The sequence below is a fragment of the Palaemon carinicauda genome, chromosome 42, assembly GCF_036898095.1.
Source record: "Palaemon carinicauda isolate YSFRI2023 chromosome 42, ASM3689809v2, whole genome shotgun sequence".
NCBI classification, from domain to species: Eukaryota; Metazoa; Arthropoda; class Malacostraca; order Decapoda; family Palaemonidae; genus Palaemon; species Palaemon carinicauda.
The window spans coordinates 3501969-3524787 of NC_090766.1; the positions used below are offsets into that span (position 1 = coordinate 3501969).

At 41.3% G+C, this 22819-nt stretch overlaps 1 protein-coding gene across 2 annotated transcripts; it reads left to right on the plus strand.

Annotated features, from left to right (window-relative positions):
• Positions 1-4140: 4140 nt before the first annotated feature.
• LOC137633356 (uncharacterized) lies at positions 4141-12803 on the plus strand. 2 transcript variants are annotated; one of them, XM_068365610.1, is made up of 7 exons: positions 4141-4323; positions 7852-8484; positions 8789-8911; positions 9059-9860; positions 10168-10963; positions 11087-11308; positions 11615-12803. In XM_068365610.1, exons 4-7 carry the CDS (start codon positions 9276-9278, stop codon positions 11941-11943), a joined length of 1932 nt encoding a protein of 643 aa, XP_068221711.1. In that variant the 5' UTR covers positions 4141-4323; positions 7852-8484; positions 8789-8911; positions 9059-9275; the 3' UTR covers positions 11944-12803. The 2 variants fall into 2 exon arrangements, with proteins under 2 accessions (XP_068221711.1, XP_068221712.1); XM_068365611.1 differs by lacking the exon at positions 4141-4323 and adding an exon at positions 4426-4930.
• Positions 12804-22819: the final 10016 nt, after the last annotated feature.

Below are 22819 nucleotides of genomic sequence, written 5' to 3' on the forward strand. Positions count from 1 at the left end.
TTGGAGCATGTGATGCCCTTCTTACAATCTCCAATGCTGTACAGCAATCCCTTGATTATGGTCGGGAAGTTCGTATGATTGGCCTTGATTTTAGTGCTGCCTTTGACCGTGTTAATCATGAGGCCCTTGTTTTCAAACTGAAACAGTTTGGAGTGGGTGGGTCGTTTCTTAGCATTATTATTGATTTTTCAAGTAATAGATCTCAAAGAGTTGTTGTTGATGGGCACCATAGTGATTATAGGAATGTGATATCCGGTGTTCCACAGGGTAGTGTTCTTGGCCCATTACTTTTCATACTATATACACATGACATGTGGTTTGGCCTAGAAAACAAGCTTGTTGCATATGCAGATGAGGCTACTCTCTTTGCATCAATTCCATCCCCTGAATGTAGATCTAGGGTTAGTGAATCCCTTAATAGAGATTTAGCTAGAATTAGTGCATGGTGCAAATTATGGGGTATGAAGTTGAATCCTAACAAAACTCAAAGTATGATTGTAAGTAGGTCAAGGACGGTGGCTCCTCAACATCCGGATCTCAGTATTGATAATGTTTCTTTAAATATGTATGACTCTTCCAAAATTTTAGGTGTGATTCTCGACATTAAATTTACTTTTGAGAAACATATAAGGTCTGTGTCTTCTTCAATTGCACAAAAAATAGGCTTATTGAGAAAGTCTTTCAAGATTTTCGGTGATCAATCTATTCTGAAGAAGTTTTAATTCTTTCATTGTACCTTGTTTTGAGTATTGTTCTCCTGTCTGGTGTTCAGCTGCTGATTCTCATCTTAATTTGTTGGACAGAAACTTACGGTCTATTCAATTTCTTATTCCTGATCTAGCCTAGATATTAATCTCTGGCACCGTCGTTCAATTAGTTCATTATGCTTGTTGCATAAGATTTTTCATAACTCTGACCATCCTTTACATTCAGATCTCCCTGGACAATTCTATCCTGTTCGTAATACTAGGCAGGCAGTTAATTCTAATAGCCAGGCCTTCTCCATCACGAGGCTCAATACTACGCAGTACTCTAGAAGTTTTATTCCAGCTGTTACCAAGTTGTGGAATGATCTTCCTAATCGGGTGGTTGAATCAGTAGAACTTCAAGAGTTCAAAGTTGGAGCAAATGCTTTTTTGTTGACCAGACGGACATGAGTCTTTTTATAGTTTATTTATGACATATTTGTTTTAGATGTTGTTAATAGTTTATATATGACATGTCTGTTTTGACGTTGTTACTTATTTTAGAATGATTTATTGTTAATTTGTTCTCTTCATTTATTTATTTCCTTATTTCCTTTCCTCACTGGGCCCCTGGGCTTATAGCATCTTGCTTTTCCAACTAGGGTTGTAGCTTGGATAGTAATAATAATAATAATGATAATAATAATAATACATGCCAGACAGTTTAAGTCATATTGAAATGCCTTGCTAAATAAGTTAATTTATTGCTTATAAAGTCTATACGTATTTATTGTCATAATTTATGCTTTTTGATAGAAGAGGTCGTAAAGTTGTACGCTAGCCGAGTGTCTGTTGTTTCTGTATGCTAGCCGAGTGTCTGTTTCTTTTCTGTATGCTAGCCAAGTGTCTCTTGTTTCTGTATGCTAGCCAAGTGTCTCTTGTCTCTATATGCTAACTGACTGTCTGTTATTTCTGCATGTTATTGCTAGCCGAATGTCTGTTGCTTCTGTAAGGCTATTGCTAGCCGAGTGTCTGATGCTTCTGTATGCTGACCGAGTATCTGTTGCTTCTGTATGCTAGCCGGGTAGACTGTCTGTATGCTAGCCGAGTGTCTGTTGTTTCTATACGCTAGCACTATTTACTGGTTATTTTATAAAACACGCTTACGGATTATGAAATTATAGCTTTTATTTTAACGTAAAAAAACATTTGCTGTGTATTTTTATTCATAACATATTATGATTTAGGAATTAATTTTATTTAGTTCGTGAAATACACAGTAGCATGGTTAAAGTTTATAGTTTAAATCAAAGGTGCAAAGACTTTTTAGTAGAGTATACGTTCAAATATCAGTAAGTAACGTTTTCTATAAAGGAGACTGTTCAATTATGGGGAAACTAAAGTAAATGTAAAATTATTACTCAGAAAGAAATATAAACGTTAAAGGTATCTGTTTTCAGATCCAGTTTCATTTAAAGAGACGCTTACTATGGTCTCAGCCACGTTAATAACCTCTCCAGTGTTTGTAAGTGCCTCGATGATGTGGATTTGATAATGAGCCAGTCTTTTTATAGTTTATATATGACATATATCTTTTTGACGTTGTTAATAGTTTATATTTGACATATCTGTTTTGACGTTTTTACTGTTTTTAGAATGATTTATTGTTAATTCATTCTCATCATTTATTTATTTCCTTACTTCCTCTCCTCACTAGGCTATTTTTCCCTATTGGGGTCCTTGGGCTTATATCATCCTGCTTTTCCAACTAGGGTTTTAGCTTGGCTAATAATAATAATAATAATAATAATAATAATAATAATAATAATAATAATAATAATAATAATAATAATAATAATAATAATAATAATAATAATAATAATAATAATAATAATAATAATAATCCGTTATCACTATATTTACGTGGAAACTGATCAGGAATTAAAAAAAAATAATTTCAGCAAAAAAGAAAAGAATAGATGGACAGTATTTAGTATACTTAGAAATTCACATGGAATATGAGGAGATAATCAAGAGGGCGTAATTTTGATGCAGTGAGAATAGACAGCAGATAAAATCATTTCACGAAAAAGAAATGGACAGAATAAAAGTATATAATATACTTGAAATTTTACTCGGAGGACGAAAAGAGAATTAAGAAAATATTCTGTTGTAGTAAGAATAGACAATGCGGATATAAAACCAAGGTTTAAAACGAGATTGTAATGCTTCTAAAGATCCTATACCAATTATCTTTAAAAAAATATATATCAAACCAATGTTAGGGAAAAGATGATTTAGTACATAGGCCTACAGAAAAATATATACCGGTAATTCTTAATAGCAATTGACTTCTAAATGGCATTTGAATTTATCAAAAATGAGAGAATTTATATATATAAAAAAAAAGAATTATGAAGATTGAATACTAGACCACAAAGAAAACATATTTATAAAAGTGTATCGTATAAAAATGCTGTTTTTTTTTTTTTTTTTTTTTTTTTTTAATATGGACTGATATCTAAAGGTGCCTGATTTCAGTTTCAGTAGAATTAATGCTCACCAGAACGTCAGTCGCCCAAGCCCAACACCCGACTCTGGCGCCCAACCACAGCAGTGGCCTCCCCAGTAGACACGGTCCTGGGCGAGGATTGATTTGCTGTCATGCAAATGCCTGGCAAATACATTACTACTGTAGGCCAGGAATCAATTTATGGCTACAATATTCTATCTCACTTTTCTTCCTCCTGTTTTAATAAATTCTTATAGTTTATATATGAAAGGTCTAATTCAATGTTGTAACTGTTCTTAAAATATTCTATTTTGTTTGTTTGTTACTTCTCTTGTAGTTTATTTATTTCTTTGTTTCCTTTCCTCACTGGGCTATTTTTCCATTGTTGGAACCCTTGGGCTTATATCATCTTGCTTTTCCAGCTAGGGTTGTCGCTTAGCTTGTAATAATAATAATAATAATAATAATAATAATAATAATAATAATAATAATAATAATAATAATAATAATAATCAATAACAATAATAATAATAATAATAATAATAATAATAATAATAATAACAATTATTATTATTATTATTATTATTATTATTATTATTATTATTATTATAATGGAAAGAAGAAATAGAAATTAAAGTGAGCTTAGAAATATATAGAACGTGGAAGAAAGAAATTAAAGAAGAGTTAATTTATGACAATACATTTGCTTCAGTGATATTTTTTAGAGCAAGAACTAATACGTTAAAACTAAATATTGTAAATAGACACAATGGAGGGAATGTAAACTGTAATTTTTGTGAAAATGAGGAGGAAGATTTGATACATTTTTTTGTTATTTTGCCAGGAATATAGAAAAGAAAGGAATTGAGCTACAAAAACCATACAAGGAAGACTTAAAGAAGATAGTAGGATTATTTTTATTTAGTGAAACAAATATAGAAAAGAAAAAAGAAGTATTGAACATAATGTGGAAGAAAAGACAAAACAGTACAAGAAGATAAGCGTTAGAGGCGCCGTTGTAAAGGCTACGATGCCTCACCCCGGAACCTGAACCTGAACCTGAACTAATGCTGATAAGTGATAACGAACGCGTGTGAGTTCCAGAACGCAAACTTATTTTGGACGGTAAGTGCTTTTTTCTTAATACAATTACTGTTTTTTAAAAAATGACGGGTGCTGTAAACAACCAAGTGTTACAAAGTGTAATTTAGATAACTGTCATTGCCTAGGTACTCGGCATTTCGAAAGTTAATTAAGAGGGACTTCACCCGTTGAAGCCAAGCGATTGGGAGCCATTGTTGTTTACGATATGTTTCGGTGCTTTTATTCGAAAAATAAGTATACTGACTGTAGCCTCGGTGGGATTTCATACCAATTTGTGGGAGGCCAAAACGTGTTTTAAATGTGTGTGAATAATTAAAAAGAAAAGCTTATAATTTAAGTGTTAATTACACGAATCTTTGATCAAATGGTTGTGTGGCAGCATAAAAACATTGTACATTGTCGGACAAAAATTGGAGATTTTATCAATGAAATGGCTGTTATTGGCGAACAACATGAAATAATGACGTGTGCTGTAAGCAGCCAAGTGTTATAAATTATAATTTAGGTAACTATCATTAGCTTGGTAACCGGTATTTCGAAAGTTAATTCACCAGGCATTTAACCCGTTGAAGACGATCGTTTGGCAGCCATTATTGTATACAATAGGAGGTTTTGGTGTTTTCGAAAAGTAAGTATATACTGACTGTAGCCTCAGAGAGGTTTTACACCAATTTATGGGAGGCTAAAGCGTAATATTTATTACGAGATTTGTATTATTTAAATATTACTTACACAAATCTTTAATCAAGTGGTTCTGTGGCAGCCTAAAATATTTGAGAATGCTGGACAAAAATTATTATATAAACAATGGAATCAATGTCAAAACCGAATGATATTTATATAGAACGTTTTCTTATTTTAATATTGAAAGTCCAACTTCTAGTGTATTGGATTCTTTGACTGTATATGTTAGAATGAAAAATTTGCATTGACAATAAAGAAAAATAGTGGACACAATAACAGTAATAGTAATTTTTCTATCTTGTAGAGTATTAACTTCCATAACTTTTCAAGTTTGAATGTGAGAAAATTGTTCACCATTCAAAAAGGTTACAGTAGTAGTAATTTTTGTATCATGTAGGGTATTAAATTCCATAACTTTTCATGTTTGAATGAAAAAAAAACAAGGTAAATTTTTAGTTTCAGCCAAATTTGGAAAAATGCAATAAAAATATATTTGTTGCATCAGAAATAGTGTGGTTTCAATGAATTTAACGTTTATTTTGACTGCAAACCAACCGATTTAGAGATTTACTATGTATACCCTAGTTCATCCCACCAATTATGGGGGACACCCTTTGGGAACCGGGGTTTTGGGTGGGGGAAGGGGGGGGGGAGGGTGTTGGGGCATTGAATGATATTTGCAATAAATGAATAATTAATGTTCCAGCACCCCTCCCCCATACCCCTAACTAGGCCTACCGGGGGGAGGGGGGTAGGGCCCCCCAGCGACCCCCCCTTAAAGCCACAGTAATTTTCAGGGCACCACAGAACCTAACCTAACCTAGGGGCCCTGTACCCCTACCGGGGGGGGGGGCTTCGCCCCCCCTGCGACCCCCCCTTATGGCCACAGTAATTTTCAAGGCACCACAGAACCTAACAAACCCACCTAACCTAGGGGCCCTGTACCCCTACCGGGGGGGGCTTCGCCCCCCCCCTGCGACCCCCCCTTAAGGCCACAGTAATTTTCAGGGCACCACAGAACCTAACAAACCCACCTAACCTAACCTAGGGGCCCTGTACCCCTACCGGGGGGGGCTTCGCCCCCCCTGCGACCCCCCCTTTAACCAGGGGTAAATTTGAATATATATATTTTGTTAAATCACTTCTTACCTTAAACGGAAGATGACGATGAAGATGTGGAAGGTTGTGGTTGACCCTCTTCTGAATCATCAAGTACTGGAATACGTTCAGCCTCTGATTAAAAGGCGAATCACATTTACCACACTGGACACTTAAAGGTAGTACGGAATGCTCCCTTAGAAAACGATTCACTACTTCAGGAGTTCCATTATAATTCCCATGAAATCGGCCGATCACATCAAAATAGGAATAACGACATATTTCACACAACCGTACCGGAGGATCCATGACAGTTAAGTGACGTGGGCTGAAAATATAGAAACCGGAACTTTTGAAAACCGAAAACAAACGACAATCACGGGTTTCTCCCATAATGAAATAGGGAAAAAAACAAAATACTATCGTTTACAATGTTATATTGCACGAAAAACAGATCCTTGAAACAAGACTGAGAGACCAATGAATCGTCCAATAATAACCCTTGAAAAGAACCCAGTAGTATTTAGATTGGAGGAGCGACATTAGTGGGAGGAGCAAATGCGCATTCAAGCAAATATTGTCACATTACGCAATGGGGCGGAGCCAAGTAAGATGAAAACAGACATACAAACGAACAAGAGCTAGGTCCCGTGGCAGCGTAAAGGTATACAGAACACTTAGAAATAAAATGCAGACCTACAATAACTGAATAATTATCTCTGTAAGTAGACATCAGCGTCAATAATGTATTGAGAGAAAGTTTTTTGTTATCACGTGCTTTACTAGGAAAATATATTAATATAATACATTTCCCAATTTGGTTGATTCTAAAACTTTACCAAAAAGAATTATCATCATTCAAAATGTACTATTATTTTTCTATCTTGTATGCTGTTATATTCCATAACTTTTCATGTTTGACTGTGAAAAAAATTGATCATAATTCCAAAAGGTACAGCATGAATGACTTTTCTATCTTGTTGGCTATTAAATTGCATAATTTTTCATGTTTGAATGGGAAAAAATTATCGTTTAAATTTGTACAGTAGTAGAAATTTTTTTATAAGTTTAGTTTTTGAGAAATTGGGCTTGAATGCCAACAAGATTGTATTTTCAAAGTGTTTGCATTAGCACTAATAAGTTTTCTATATTGTTGGCTATTAAATTGCATAATTTTTCATGTTTGAATGGGAAAAAAAAATTATTGTTTAAATTTGTACAGTAGTAGAAATTTTTTTATAAGTTTAGGTTTTGAGAAATTGGGCTTGAATGCCAACAAGATTGTATTTTCAAAGTTTTTGCATTAGCACTAATAAGTTTTCTATATTGTTGGCTATTAAATTGCATAATTTTTCATGTTTGAATGGGAAAAAAAAATTATTGTTTAAATTTGTACAGTAGTAGAAATTTTTTTATAAGTTTAGGTTTTGAGAAATTGGGCTTGAATGCCAACAAGATTGTATTTTCAAAGTTTTTGCATTAGCACTAATAAGTTTTCTATCTTGTATGCTATTATATTCCATAACTTTAAATGTTTGACTGTGAAAAAAGTTGATCATAATTCAAAAAGGTACACCATGAATAAATTTTCTATCTTGTTGGCTATTAAATTGCATAATTTTTCATGTTTGAATGGGAAAAAGATTATCGTTTGAATTAGAGAAATTGGGCTTGAAAGGTGACATGTTCATCACAACCTGCACTAAAATTAATTCATTTTCCACTAAGCAGTTATTGCTGTATTCTAAAACTACTATTTCCTTGCAGATATGGATGCCAAACTTACTTTCCAAAGGATGGGTAATGGTACCCTGGTGTTGAGGTACAGTCGAGAGGCTCGACGTGTGTCTGCCAAAAATAATCAGGGCTCTACTCCAGCTTGTCTGCCTGCCGAAACTGTAGAGAAGAACGCAGTTGATGCGGTCCGTAAAGTTGGGGGTAACGTCAACGACCGTATCACTGTGTTGGGGCACTACCGGCTACAGTTTGGCATCTACAGGGATCAGACGTTCAAGTGGATGATAGAAAATGGCTTAGGTTATGCTGCCTGGATAGTAGACTGCATGCGGTCGGAGGTGAAAACAAATGCGCCTCTTAGCCAGAACAAGTTTTCCTTCAGGGAATACATGTTGTCCTTTGATGAAGGCAAGGAGGCTGTCGCGTTAAAGGAGAAAGAGAGAGTTTCCCGTCAGAAAAAGACTACTGTCCAACCATCACTCAGTAGCAAGAAACCATCTGACAGCGCCCAACCATCGTCTGGGAAGAGGAAGCGCATTGACGATGTCAATCCATCGGCACCTGGGGAGTCCTCGCTACTGGTGGGCGAGACTCTCTCGTCCCCCAGTACGAAGGGCAAAACCAAGAAGATGAAGGGTACACCAACAAAGGCAAAGTGTCCAGGTAAGGTATGGTGACGACAATATGTTGGCTGACAGTGCAGAACACTCATAAGTTATCAATTATTGCCCATGATTTTTATATAGAAGTTTTTGTTCTTAAAGTAAATGTACAGCATGTAGAATATTAAATTCCAAATTTTCCATGTCTGAATGCTAAATATATATTAATACAGTATTTAATTAAGTACACGAAAAGTAATTTTTCGTTGAAAATCCCATATATTGTACTGTGCCGAGAAATCACTCATGTTATCAGTTATTACTTAACATAAAATTGTTATGCATTATTTATCATCTTTTTCTAGCAACGGCAAGTCCAAATGACGATATTGATGATGAAGCCCTGGTGACAGCTGTTGAGCTGTATGAATCTACTAGCAGCCAGGGCAACCCCATCACAGTTTCACAAGCACAGAGTCACGTTGATGGTGCGTTACAAGCTATTCTTTGTACTATAATGCAACTATTATTCTCATGTAATGATATGAGTGTAAATCATTGTCTATATACTTTGTCCTGACTGTAAATATATATTTGTATTTATATTCACATTTAACAAAACAATTAATCAACAGATGTGGTACTGCCAGAGGGATGGAAGAAGACGTTACCCAAGGCTGACCATCAATGGATTTCCCGGGCGCTGTTCAAGGTGTCTAAGAGAGGGAAGCCGGAGCTGGCCTGGGAGCGTGTGAACAAGCTTTGGTGGTCTCCACCAGAGCCGTCTCTTATACCCACCCAATTACAGTACCTCGACCGGACAGCTACTTTGCAACACGCCTGTTGCTGTGGATGCCTCGTAAATTATGGAAGGTACGTCTGGCCTGTCCAAATTCATTCTGCGAGGGCCATCAGCTGACCTCCGCCGGGATCTACCCCCGAGTACGCCAAGTTCTGGATATTGATGGCTATTACAACTTGGCTGCTGAATATCTGGAGTGTGGTCGGTGCAAGGGCAAATTGATCAGTTGGAGTGGCGCCATCACTCGCCAATTGGACGTGGGACACCGTGGCCGGTTCCCTGTTCTCTTGACTTACCGCTATGCCTGCGACCTGCGGGTGGCAATACTAATGCGGCAGCGTGGACTAGGGAACAGCGTCACCCAGATACGCAAGAAGCTGGTGGAGGAGCGCACTGTGGCATGGCATGTGAGGGTCAATAGCTACATGACCGACTGTGTTACCATCATGGATGCCGCTGCCAAGAACTCTCTCGTTGTGCCGAAGCCCACGGACCCCCCTGCCATGCCTGAACTTCCTCGCGCGGGCTGGCTACTGAAGGTGTTCTCAAACGATGTCATCACGAGGCTAGATGAGGTCAAGGCCAGTATAACGTCTGTCTTTGGGAACATACTGAAGATGGATTCCACCAAGAAGGTAAATACAATACTATTCTAGAATTTAGGACTGTAAAGTACTATTATTAGCTATTGCTATTTCTATTTTTAGATATTAATAGATTTTATTACTTAAACATTATTGCTATTTAGTTAATACTGATAATTATGAATAGATACTGCAGTACTCTCAGTACAGTATATAATCAAATATTTTTCTGAGAATGTTATAATCATTACCATTCCCATTTACTTAAAATACAGTATATAATCAAATATTTTTCAGAGAATGTTATAATTATTAACATTTCCATTTATTTAAAATTATTTGTTTAGCTTTGTTCAAGGTGGTGAAGAAACTGGGAGGCCACAGCGCCCGGACTGCATCGTGGGCCACTAATATTGGCAACGAATACGGTCAGGTGCTGATGAGTGTCCTTACTGCTAGCGAGGGTTACGGCATAGAACCCATGGTAAAGGGCATCGTACGTAGGTACAAGGATGCAGGTGTCACTCCGCCGCACACTCTATATGTGGACCGAGATTGCTGTGGGAAGAAGTCAGCCATGCGGAGCATGTTCAAGGAATGGCCAGACCTCAAAATCAGGCTCGACGTATGGCATTTCATGAGACGCTTCGCGGCTGGTGTCACCAGTGACTCCCACCCGCTGTACGGCTTATTCATGAGCCGACTCTCGGCCTGCATATTCGAGTGGAGCGCTGAGGACATCAAACGTCTGAAACAAGCCAAGCGTGCCGAGCTCCTGGAGCAGAAGATTCGGGTTCCCTCCGACTATGACGTGTGTGATCGTATCACACGGAATGAACTGGCCCTCCACTGCCGACGCAGGACACGTGGTGTAGAGGAGACTACCCATTTGATTGATGAGTTACTGGAGGCGTTGAGCAGCGACCAGGGTCGGGACACGCTGGGTGTTCCGCTGCTGGACGCTGACCGCATCTGGGACATTTGGGCATCTCAGAAACGTCACATGGCCTGCATACAAGACCCAGAGGGGATCTCTTTGTACACGGAGACGGGCAAGCTGCGGAAAGGCGGCATTGTGCTGCCTGTCTTGAGATGTGCTAGAGGTTCCACATCTCTGGAGTCTTTCCACCTCCACCTGAACCGGTTCATACCAGGTAACTGTACAGTATTTGAAACATTTACACATCCCTGAATTTAAAAATATGTATTGAATAGAGAGTTGTACGCATAAATAAATAAACGTACTTAAAGATTAATACTGTTACGTTTATTTCCAGGAACGACTGCAAGCGGTATGCACTTTCAGGCATACCTGCTGGAGGGCCTGTCACGCTGGAACGAGGACAGGGCTAATGCTGCGGTAGAGATGGATGTGTCTCCTTATTCCACATCTAGGGAACTCTACAGTGGCCCGCTGAAGGCGGCCACTAATGACCTCAGCCACAGTGTCTTCGGGAAGCCGATCCACCCCTCGTACTGTGCTCCTCGTCAATACACAGGTCATTATGTTATATCATTGTTATACAACATACGCTTCTTAAGTACTGTACAGTAGAAAGGGGCTAAATGAAACCAGCACTGTATGTAATTTATGGAATGTTTCAAGACTATCCCAAAATAATTTTTTAAGAAACTAAGAAAAGGGCCAACAAGAAACAAATGCTTAAAGATATTAATATTCAACTTAAACTGTCATTTCTTTCATATTACCATGGTTATGTCACATAGCCCTTTTGTCGTATGATAACAAAGTTGGGCAATTTTCAGATGTAGACCTCTCAGTGAAAGTATTTTGTTTTTTTCAGGTGAACTCATAGGTATAGAATACCTATACAGCCAGACAGGCGAGGCTCTTCAAGATCTGACGTTGGACCCAGACAGCGAGGAGGCGCGTGATCTGGAGGACTTTTCGGATGATGAAGATGAGGGTTATGACAAGCCTGATAGTGCTGCAAATGACAAGACCCTCTCTACGTATGATCTGGAGCCCCGAACAAGAAAATCCAGCATCAAACGTAGACTCTTCAAGAATCCTGACAGCGCGGCGGTAACATCAAACAGGCAGGCATCATTGACTGATGAGGGCACAGGTGGTGAGACGCCAACATTTCACGACTCCCCAAAGGTAAATTAGACCACCCATATCGTGATAATATATCTTTAAATAATTATAGGTATCGGTGTTTTAGGTGTCTGTTTTAACATAATTACATGGAATTTTTTATTCAGGAATCTGCCCTCAAGCGCAAACTCTTTAAGAGTCCTTTTAAAGAGGCGTCTGCACTGGCAGGGCCGGTTCCTCCGAGTCCACCACACGACCGCCCGAATTGCCGGGAAACTCGTTGAATAGATCTGCACTATACAGCAGACTGTTACAATACCATTTATTATTACAGGAATAAACCAAAGCCTTTATTAAAAGAGTTCAAAGCTAAGATATGAAAACCTTCGGTACTAGTTGCGCTGTCATTGTCCTACAGCGGGAAGCTTTTGGAATCCTGGAGCTCTGATTGGTTTATATACGAGCAGAGGGGAGCTGTGATTGGTCAATATTCAAGCAGGCTGAGCGGTGCCGAGCTGTGATTGGTGGTTATTCGTCAACCTGGGACGTTATGAGGGCTCTGATTGGTGGTTATTCGTAAATTTGGAACGCAAGGCGGCTCTGATTGGTGGTTATTCGTGAACTGAAGGTTCTGATTGGTGGATATTCGTGAACTTGGTACGTTATGAAGGCTCTGATTGGTCAAGTGAACCTAGGATTTTGCTTGGCTTTGGGCGCAAGGATGACACGCAAAATCGTGAAGCGTTCCACATTTTTAGCCGCACCCCTTCTAGTTTTGCTCTGGAATAATGATAATTGTAAAATATGTTAGTATAACAGGAGAAAACGTCTTTTTCTACTTTTAAATTTGCTTGCGCTGCGCGAGGCAGGTTCGAATCCACGGTCGCCTGTCGGAGGAAGCGTTAGAGTGTGTAATAAATGAGTCAAACACTCTTTAATGCATTTCTTTTACAAAGCAGCAGCTTTTTATTATGAAGTTATTTTATCCTCTGCTGGATTGACTATATGTAATCTTATGTTGGTATTTTCTTCGCATGAAATTGGCTTTATACTCCTACAGCTTATAAAGAATTCATCATTATACTAACTCACAAAAAGGGGGTCACAAAAGACATGAAAAAATGATCTCCAATAATATTTTTTTTTTCTTTTAAAGGATGAAATGATGCGATCTACAGGGGTCAAAGTATATCCTGCCGTTTAATTTCACTGATCAGACATCATAAAAAAAATTAAGATACTAGTTTAAAAGAAACTGAAATTATAAAGTATTGGTGTACATATACCCCCGCCAATAGCTGTCTTTCTATTCGGCCTAACATGATCTTTGTAAATATTTCATTAAAGTATTTATAGTTTACATAGGAATTGTTTATTTCAATGTTGTTATTGTCCTTAAAATATTTTATTTGTCCTTGTTTCCTTTCCTCACTGGGCTATTTTCCCTGTTGGGGCCCTAAGCTTATAGCATTCTTTTTTTTTTCAACTAGGTTTATAGCCTAGCAATTAATAATAATAATAATAATAATAATGATGATGATGATGATGATGATATCATTTACTTAATTTTGTGTTAATTTTCCTTTGAATTAATTTGTATTTCTCCTGAGAATGTTAAGATATCCACTTCAATATTGCTGTAATTTTGCATATTAAAGGGATTATAGATTATGTAATCCCAACTCGTAGCTTTGCTTATTTCATTAACTGATTATGTATTAACGAAGCAGTGATAAATAGAAGTAATTATTGGTCCAAATAAGTGGGTTTAATGGTAATAATTATCCTTAGATACCAAGTTTAACTATGAGTGACATCGGTAACTGATATTATTATTATTATTATTATTATTATTATTATTATTATTATTATTAAGGAACTGGAGAATTACGACAACGCCAAACATTCTTAAATTTATTTCCATCACCAACAAATAACAACGTTTCAAACATCTCTGTGTTCATAATCATGTTCCTGGGTAAAAGAAAGTAAAACAATAAAGAGCAAGCTGTACATAAATATTGTAAACAAATAAATTCTAAGTTGTCGTAATTCTCCAGTTCTTTATTAAACTGAGGTTCCCTTCCACCCGCTCAGTATCGGATATTATTATTATTATTATTATTATTATTATTATTTTCTAGGGTACAACCCTAATTGGAAAAGATGGATGCTATAAGCTAAGGAGCCCCAAAAGGGAAAATAGCCAACGAGGAAAGGAAACAAGGAAAAATAAAATATTTAAAGAACAGCAACATTATTAGAATAAATATTTCCTATGTAAACTATAAAAGAATAACAAGACAAGAGGAAGAGAAATTATATAGAATAATTTGCCCGAGTGTACCCTCAAGCAAGAGAGCTCTAACCCAAGACAGTGGAAGACCATGGTACATAGGCTATGGCACTACCCAAGACTAAGAGAACAATGGTTTGATTTTGGAGTGTCCTTCTAGAAGAGCTGCTTACCATAGCTACAGAATCTCTTCTACCCTTACCAAGAGGAAAGTAGCCATAGCCTCTGTACCATGGTCTTCCAATGTCTTGGGGGTAGAGTTCTCTTGCTTAAGGGTACACTCGGGCACACTATTCTATCTTACTTCTCTTCCTCTTGTTATGTTAAAGTTTTTATAGTTTATATAAGAGATATTTGATTTAATGTTGTTACTGTTTTTTAAATATATCATAAGTACTGTTTATATATATATATATAAGCGTGCCCTGCGCCGATTCTGGCGCCATCTGCATTCCTTTTTGCGTAGCTTTACAACTCGGTGTTTTTTCCTGTGTTTCTACCAAATCTTGGATTTACTCTCATATTATGCTTTCTCCAACTTCTTCTGCTTCGGATAAGTTGAGTACTATTTCTTTTATGTATAAATGTAGGCTCTTGTTTAAAATTAAAGTATTTAAAAGAGTTATCTTTGATACAAGAGCTGTTGCCTGCTGGAGGCGTCATGGACGCTGTCGCTCGCTAGAATAGGATTTATTTGTTAGCAAGAGCGACGTTCCCAGCCCCTTGCGCTTTAATATTAGCTGCTTAGCTTAATTAGGAATTCTGTTATGATGCGTTAGTAGTGCGCCTGGCGAAAGTTTTGCCTAGGCTGACCAACACTAGTCTTCGTAGCCTAGTTATTGGTCCTTGTACTTCCTGCATGATAATTAGTCTTCCAAGTGTGATTTTATATTGCTTAAAGCGTTAGGCAACGTTATACATACAGCCCTTTTCGAGTAATTTCCAAGATAGTATTGGAGTGAGTTTCGGTGATTTAGGTAATCGATTCTCTTAGTGCCTAGGCTAGGTTGTCTTAGGTCTTGATAATATTATCTGTTTCCCCGTTTGCTCCCTTCTCTTCGGGGAAGGGGCAAACCCTTTCCCTCTGTTTAAGCCTTAGGCTTAACTCTAGTGGTTTGTTTGAATTAATTTTCAAATATAACTATGCTGGAGTAGTACTGTACCTTCCTGCTCCAACTGAATTGGTTCAGAGGGGGACAGTACAGCAGTGTATTAGTCTGAGTCCGTGTTGGTCTAGCGTGGGGCAGAGTCTCCCTTGCTGCCTGACACGGGCATAGGAGGTTTATCCTCCTTGATTCACCTTGGAAGGTTTCGGTAATTATGATCCCTTCGCTCGGTGACCCCTCAGACTTGTCCTCTTTGCTGTTCCGGGTTCGGGATATGTTCCCTTTCCGGAATAGCAATTCCTTCCTTGCCTTGGTTTTAGGGAGGCAGCCAGTAGTGCCGGCCTCCCTCCCTGGATCTCTCTGGCTGAGATGAGCTTTCTTAGTTTGGAATGATCCTTAACCAAGGCAAGGTTGGACAGGACCCTCTGTCCTTCCCTTCTATTTTTCCGTTTCCTTTGTGTCAGTCGTCTCACATCCGTACCTAGCATAGGTTGGGATGGGGAGCTGACGTGGTCCCCTGTCGGCCGGCAGAGAGTGCCGACCGGCAGAGGCCCTATCCTTTGAGTGCTGCCCGGTCCTTCCTTGGTCCTTCAACCGCTGCCGTCTGTAGTTTCAGTAAGCAGTGGTTAGGAAGCTTGACTTAGTGTCTCCCCTTCCTCTCGGCACTCTTTCGGGTGTCGGGCGCGGAGGTACATAGCCTCTTAGCCCGGCACCCATTCTGTTGTCTTCTCTTGTGTTGTCCTTGCCGTCTGCCGGCCTAGTGGCCGGCCGTCGGTAGGGGGGTGTTCGCTAGTTCTCTTGCTGTCGGTCGGCGGTGGTCTTATGCCTTTGCTGGCCGGTCTCCTTGCTCACCTGCCGGCCGCTTTGAGTGGCGGCCGGCAGCCGGGCGCTACCTGGGGTGGATGCCAGCCGGCAGGGTTTACTCACCGCTGCCGGGCCGGCCTGCTACATCTCTCGGTTGGCCGGCAGCTGGGTGCCAACCGGGTAGCTATGGACCGGCAACCACTACCGACCGGTTCAGGCATAGGAACTGGAGTTCTCCCCCGTCTGGGTGATCCTAAGTTGCATACTTGAGACCTACCTTTGGAAAAGGGGGTGGGGTGCTGACCGGCAAGAGCCGGCCGGCACACCACCCTCATGTACTGTATCAGTTCTTCCCTGTTTAGTGTCTTCTACCAGGGGAGAACATGATATAGTAGGTTACAACACTGTCTTTTCTAACTTACTTGTGTTGCCTTGTGCAATCACTTGGTGTTGCCTTACAGGGATGAAAAGAGAACTCTTTTCATCTTTAGCCAGAATGGTAAAATCTTACCTTAGGTGTGAGCTACACCTAATTTCCCTCGGGAAATATGATCTTTGGTTATTCTAGCAAGGACTAACCATTTGATTTTAATGGCTGGTGGGCTTCCACAGGTGATTGTGGGGGATTCACAAGTATGTGTCTTTTCCTTATTCTTTGTGGTCTTGCACGACCCGTTGTTGTTGGCCTTACAGATAAGAAAGTTAGTTCTTTCTTGTCTACTATCCGGTATTTTAAAATCATTCCTTAGGGGGGGCTACACCTTCTTCCTTTGGAAATTTTCCTTTGGTTAATCTGGCATAGATTAACTATACGATTTTATGATTTGGAAGGCTACAACAATTGGGTGTGCGGGAAATACAAGGATGTGTCTTTCCGTTTTGTTATGCTACTGTGCATATCCAGTGATACGTAGTTCACTTGATACTCATGGAAATTTCTTCTCTTTACAGGAGGACCATCCGTAGTGCGGATGTATTTCTGCAACGTCCGCAGTAGGGCTTCTGCGGACATGGGTCTGAAGGAGGCGTGTGGCATGCGCTGTCTCCACGGATGTTCTCCGGTATTGGGTTCCCCAGGTATGTTTCATATGCACTAACCTATCTATTGAGGTTTTTTCTTTTCGCTTCGCTCAAAATCCGTTTTCGTCTCTCCTACAACGGTGGATTCAAGGGATATAGCTAGGGAGAAGCTTCGTACCTGGGTGAGGGGCTTTCAGAAGATTACCTCTGGACCTTATCTTCCAAATGAGAAGATGAGGGCTTTCTTTTCCTAGGGCATCAACTGTTACAGTGATTCCCCAACCTCAAGAGGAGGTCCCCTTAATGCAGATCCCGTGGATGCTGAAGTCACGGTCGCCTTGCTTAGCATCCAGTTGGACGACAGGATGCCAGACGTGTCCGAACGTCTGGAGGAAGACCTCCTGGCAGAAGGCCAGGATGAAGTTCGAGCTCCGGACAAGGTAGCGGAAGAGGCCGAGAGAGGTCGGCTGCTCCGGTTCAGGTCCTTGAACCTGCTCCCTCAACATCATCTGCTCTCGCAGTAGAGCAGGCCCTCCCTCCATTGTTGGCTTGATCCAACAAAGGCAGAGGGAGAAGAATGGGAAGGCAGCTGCATTGTATCTGCAGGGGCACATCCGGACTGCTAGGTCCGGTGGAAGGAGGTACCAGCTTCAAAGGAAGAGACAGAGCCGAAGGAGGTCGTAGTGATAGACCATGCTAGGCTCATGCCTTGCTTTCTTCTTCGATGAAAGAGAGGGGCTTCATGAACTCAAAGGTAGCTGTATTTGAGTAAGAGGCTCCCTTCCTTTGTGTCCTCTCCTGCCACAGCCTTCCCCCTTCTTCGCTGAAAGGGTTTGCGGCGGTTTTGAAAACAGTCGAGGCTGGCAAGCCTTTCCCCTCCCTGGTGGAGTGTAAACCCTTGTTGCTGGCCTGTAGAAAGGAAGATTTAGTAAGCAAAACAAGGACTGGAAGGACGTCCATCTTACCTTCTCAGTCTAGATGTGGGAGGCGGATTTTGCCGGATGCCGGTTCGGCGAGATCCTCTCTAAGCTGTCTGGCTTTCTTTTGCGGAGAGAACTCTAGACAAAAGAAAGACTGGCTGCATCTTTGTCTCCTCAGTCCACGTTTGAGACGATGACAAGTGATCCCAAGGTCCATGAAACGTTCATGGTTGTGATCAAGACTCATCTGGCCACTGTGACGAAGGATCTCTACAGCTCCGTCAGGGCGAAGAGAACCTGTAGGGAATTCGTGTTCGCCCGGGCTACGATGAGGCTCGAGCCAAGGAAACTAATCTCCTCCAACAGTTGGGACAAAGACCTTTTCCCTAGTGAGTCGGTCAAAAAGGTTGATAGGGCCGCCACGGACGATAGAAATCTTCTCCAGGAGTGGGGCCTGTCTACCAAGAGAAATTCTTCCCCGGATGGGGTCCCCAACCTTGGAGGAAGACTAAAAGGATTAGGATACTTTCTCGGCCAGCTAAGTCAAGTAGACATCAGCAGCAACGGCATTTGCTGATGCCCTCAGTGCCCCAGATGGTGGCAAAAACCCCGACCACACTTCAGTGGGTTCCCCAATTCGTGTCGACACAGTCTCCGGCATTCAACCCATCGTTCGAAGGTCAGTCAACTGCCTGTCGAACAAGCCTTGAGGAGCAGCCAGAATTTCGTCTAGGCGCCCCTCAAGGAGAAGGGGTTTCATGGGTGGTCGAGGTCAGAGAGGCAAGACCTCAGGACAACAGTCCGAGCGAGATGATATTGGTAGAAGGGAGTCTCCAACGCTTTTGGGATCGGTGGACCTTCGATCCCTGGGTCCACAGCCTACTCAAGAAGGGACTGGGCTGGAGCTGGTACAGCACTCCATCCCCATACCTTCGGCGTTTTTCCGATACTCCACCCCCGTTCTGGAGGAGTTCATTCATGAACTGTTAGAGGAAAAGTGATCCGAAGGGTAAAGTCCATCTAATTCCAAGGGAGGCTGTTTTGTGTTCCCAAGAAAGACTCGGAAAACTCGGAGTCATTCTGGACTTGTCGCCACTTAACAGGTTCATAGCTAACTACAGGTTCAAGATGCTAACAATACAACACATAAGGACCTTACTGCCCAAGAGGGCATTTACCGCCTCCATAGTTTTGTCAGACGCCTATCGGCACGTTCCAATCTATTGTCGATTCCCCTCCTACCTAAGGTTAAGGCTACAACGAAGACTATACGTCTTCAAAGCCATGCCTCTCGGGCTTAAAATAGCCCCAAGGATTTTCACGATGCTTGCGAACGTAGTTCTCAGTCAATTACGCCTAAAGGGAATTCAGGTAGTAGCCTACCTGGATTTTGGCTGGTGTGGGCAGCACCCAGGACAGAATGCTTGCAAGCTTCCCTGTATGTGATCCATTTCCTAGATTATCTAGGCTTCAAGATCAACAGGAAAAGTCTCAACTTCCTCCATCTCTAAGTTCCGGTGGGTGTGAATCCACTGGGACCTAATGTCACACCGTTTTCTCCGTCATGGCGGAGAAAAGAAAGGAGATAGCTGGTTCTGTCAAGAGACTTCGAGATTCCGTATGGATATCAGATGCGAACTGGAGAGTGTACTGGGGTCTCTCCAGTTTACTTCGGTGACAGACCCGGTGCTAAGAGCACAGCTAAAGGATGCAACCGGAGATTGGAGTAGTTATGCATCAGATGCGCGAAGAGATCTGAGAAGACCAGTTCCGCTTCGTCGAAATACTCTTCTCAGGCCTTGGTCCCAAACCAGACTCCTTAGGAAGTCTGTTCTTCTTCATCCACCTCCCCCGTCGGTGACGAGTCACTCAGACGCCTCGAAGGAGGGATAGGGAGTTCACTCTCATCAGAAAAAGGCCCAAAGGTCTTGGTCCAGTCTATTCAAGACCCCTCACAGTCATTTTCGAGAGACTATGACAGTCCTTCTTTCCTTAAAGAAAGTCTCCCCGCATCGCTCGATCCACATTAGGTTGGTGCTGGACAGCGGGGGAGTTGTGAGATGCTTGAATCGACAAGGATCAAGGTCGTTACCTCTCAACCAGGTGATGTTGGCCATCTTCCGATTTGGGGGAAGAAGAAATGGTACCTGTCAGCAGTTCACCTTTAAGGAGTCCGCAATGTGACAGCGGACGCTCTATCCAGGTTCACACCGATAGAGTCGGAATGGTCCCTAGACGCAGGACCATTCTCCTTCATTCTGAGTCAAGTCCCAGAACTGCGGCTAGACCTCTTTGCGACGAAAGACAACTAGAAGTTGCCCCTGTATGTGTCCCCGTACGAGGACCCCTTGGCGGAAGCAGTGGACGCGATGTCCCTCGACTGGAACAGATGGTTCAGGATTTATCTGTTCCCTCCTTACAACCTTCTGTTGAGGGTCCTCAACAAACTGAGATCATTTAAGGGAGTAGCGGCAGTAGTGGCCCACAAATGACCGAACAGTGTGGGGTTCCCTCTGGCATTGGAACTACGATTGGAGTTTCGACCGCTACCAGATCCAGTTCTGACCCAGTGAGTCCAGAAGTCAATTGTCTGCGCTTCATCACAGAAAACCCGGACCCAGCAGCTCATGATTTCTTTCCTTAACAGGTGAGAAAGTGTTTCGGGATTTTGAAAGCCAGCATGGACTTCCTAGAGGATTATAAGTGCAAACCTTTTATAAGGCAATATGAGTCATCTTGGAGAGAATGGGTAGCCCTTGTCAGACGAAGATTCCGCAGGAGATCACGACGGACTTCTGCTTGTCTTTCTTCATCCATCTCCATGGTTATGGATCGGTAACTAACACGATTTTATCATGTAGGCCTGCTTTGACAAGACCCATTCTATATGCCTTCCAGGTCGACCTCGCTAACGAGATCTTTTATAAAAGTTCCGAAAGCCTGCGCTAGGCTCAGACCTTTAGCACCTCCAAAGCCCAATTCTTGGTCTTTAGAAAAGTTCTTCATGTTGCTTCACTGTTGAACAATAAGGAGTGTGCGTTAAAGGATTTGACCCATAAGTTATCCTCCTTTTTGCACTCGCGTCCGGGGCCAGGGTTAGTGAGATCATACCCCTCTCGAGAGAGGAAGGTCGTGTTCAGTTCCTGGATGGGTGAACTGAACCTATTTCCGGATCCTACGTTTCTCACCAAGAACGAGTTACCCACCATCAGGTGGGGTCCCTGAAGAATCTGCTCTCTGGAAGAAGATGCATCTCTATGTCCAGTAGAATGCCTAAAGGTCTATCTTCGTAGAACTTCAGACTTCAAGGATGGCCATCTGGCCAGGGGAAAAACGTCAGGCTAAAAATTTATTACTGAAATAACTCAGGGCGAAAATCACATATCTTATTCGCAGAGCGGATCCTGACTGTTCACCCACAGGTCACGATCCGAGGAAAGTTGCTTCATCCTTAAACTTCTTTAGTTGTAGGGATTTTGGACATCTTCGTTCGTACACTGGCTGGAGGTCTTCCAGAGTGTTCTTTCGTCACTATGCGAAGCAAGTGCAGCAACTAAGAGGTTCTGTGGTGGCAGTGGGTTGCGTCGTTAACCCTGCTGTTTAACTCTGCGAGGAACAGTAGCTTAATTGGGACAATTAATTCCAGGGTGAGTATGTAGTCACACGTTGTACTACAAACTATGTGAGGGTACTGGGTGACCCACGTTGACTGTTCCGCTTTCAAAGGTGAACCCAGCATAAGTGCAAACATGCGTGCCGAGCGTTTCTAACGCTAATGTGACTGATTTGTAAAACAGACTTTTGACTTTGATACTTTGGTATCTTAAAAGTGGCTCCAATGTTTTTTCTTTCAGACAAACAAGTTGCTGTTTACTATCATACTTATGCTTAAAGTTTTAGTTTAATCCTCCTCTTATATATAGATATATATATATATATGAGTGTGGTTAACCTGTTTGTTTATTGTCTGTCAATAAACTGGTTCTTGAGAACCTTGCGTCTCCTTCACCTGTGAGCATTCATTCTATGTATATTTACCCGGGAATAATTCTAATAGAATGTTCCCTTATGCAAGCTAATATTGCATTGGTTTATGCTTCCCCTTAGCTGGAGGACTCCATCCCATAAAGGGATGGTGGTGGATTTACGAGTTTCCTCCTAAGCGGATATGAACCTTTGTCCAATACGTGTTTTGAGCGGAGGACTGGTCGATATTTCATATTGACACAGTGATTCTTTTCGAACTTCGCTTTACCCAGTATGGGGTGAGACCACTATACTCGCTTGCCTGGGGTTCATACTTAGATATATGTACTCTTCGAGACTTTCCCAGAGTCTAGTAAGACTCCTCCCTGTTGGGGGCAGGAAGCTCTATCATGGTTTATGATTAGTTGAAAAGATGTATGACGGTAACATCTTAGGTCTCTAGGTCGCGTCGACTGGGGGAAATATTTCTGAGGAGTACGGCACATTTTGAGAATCCACAGATACAGTAATGCTCTGGTATACTTCCATCAGGACGACATGGCTTGAGCCCAAAAAACGGATTTTGAGCGGAGCGAAAAATCTATTTTTGGGTAAGATGGCCATGTCGTCCTGATGGACCCGCCCTTCCCTTTCAATGAAAGGGCCGTAGGACCCCTCCCTACATACAGTATCTGTAGCACCTCGTGTTTCGCTACAAGGAATGCAGATGGCGCCAGAATCGGCGCAGGGCACGCTTACGAAACGGGAGAAGAGAGGGCCTTACGAACGGCTCTCCCCTTTTCTTTCTCGTTTTCGTTTTCTTGCCATTTCACCCC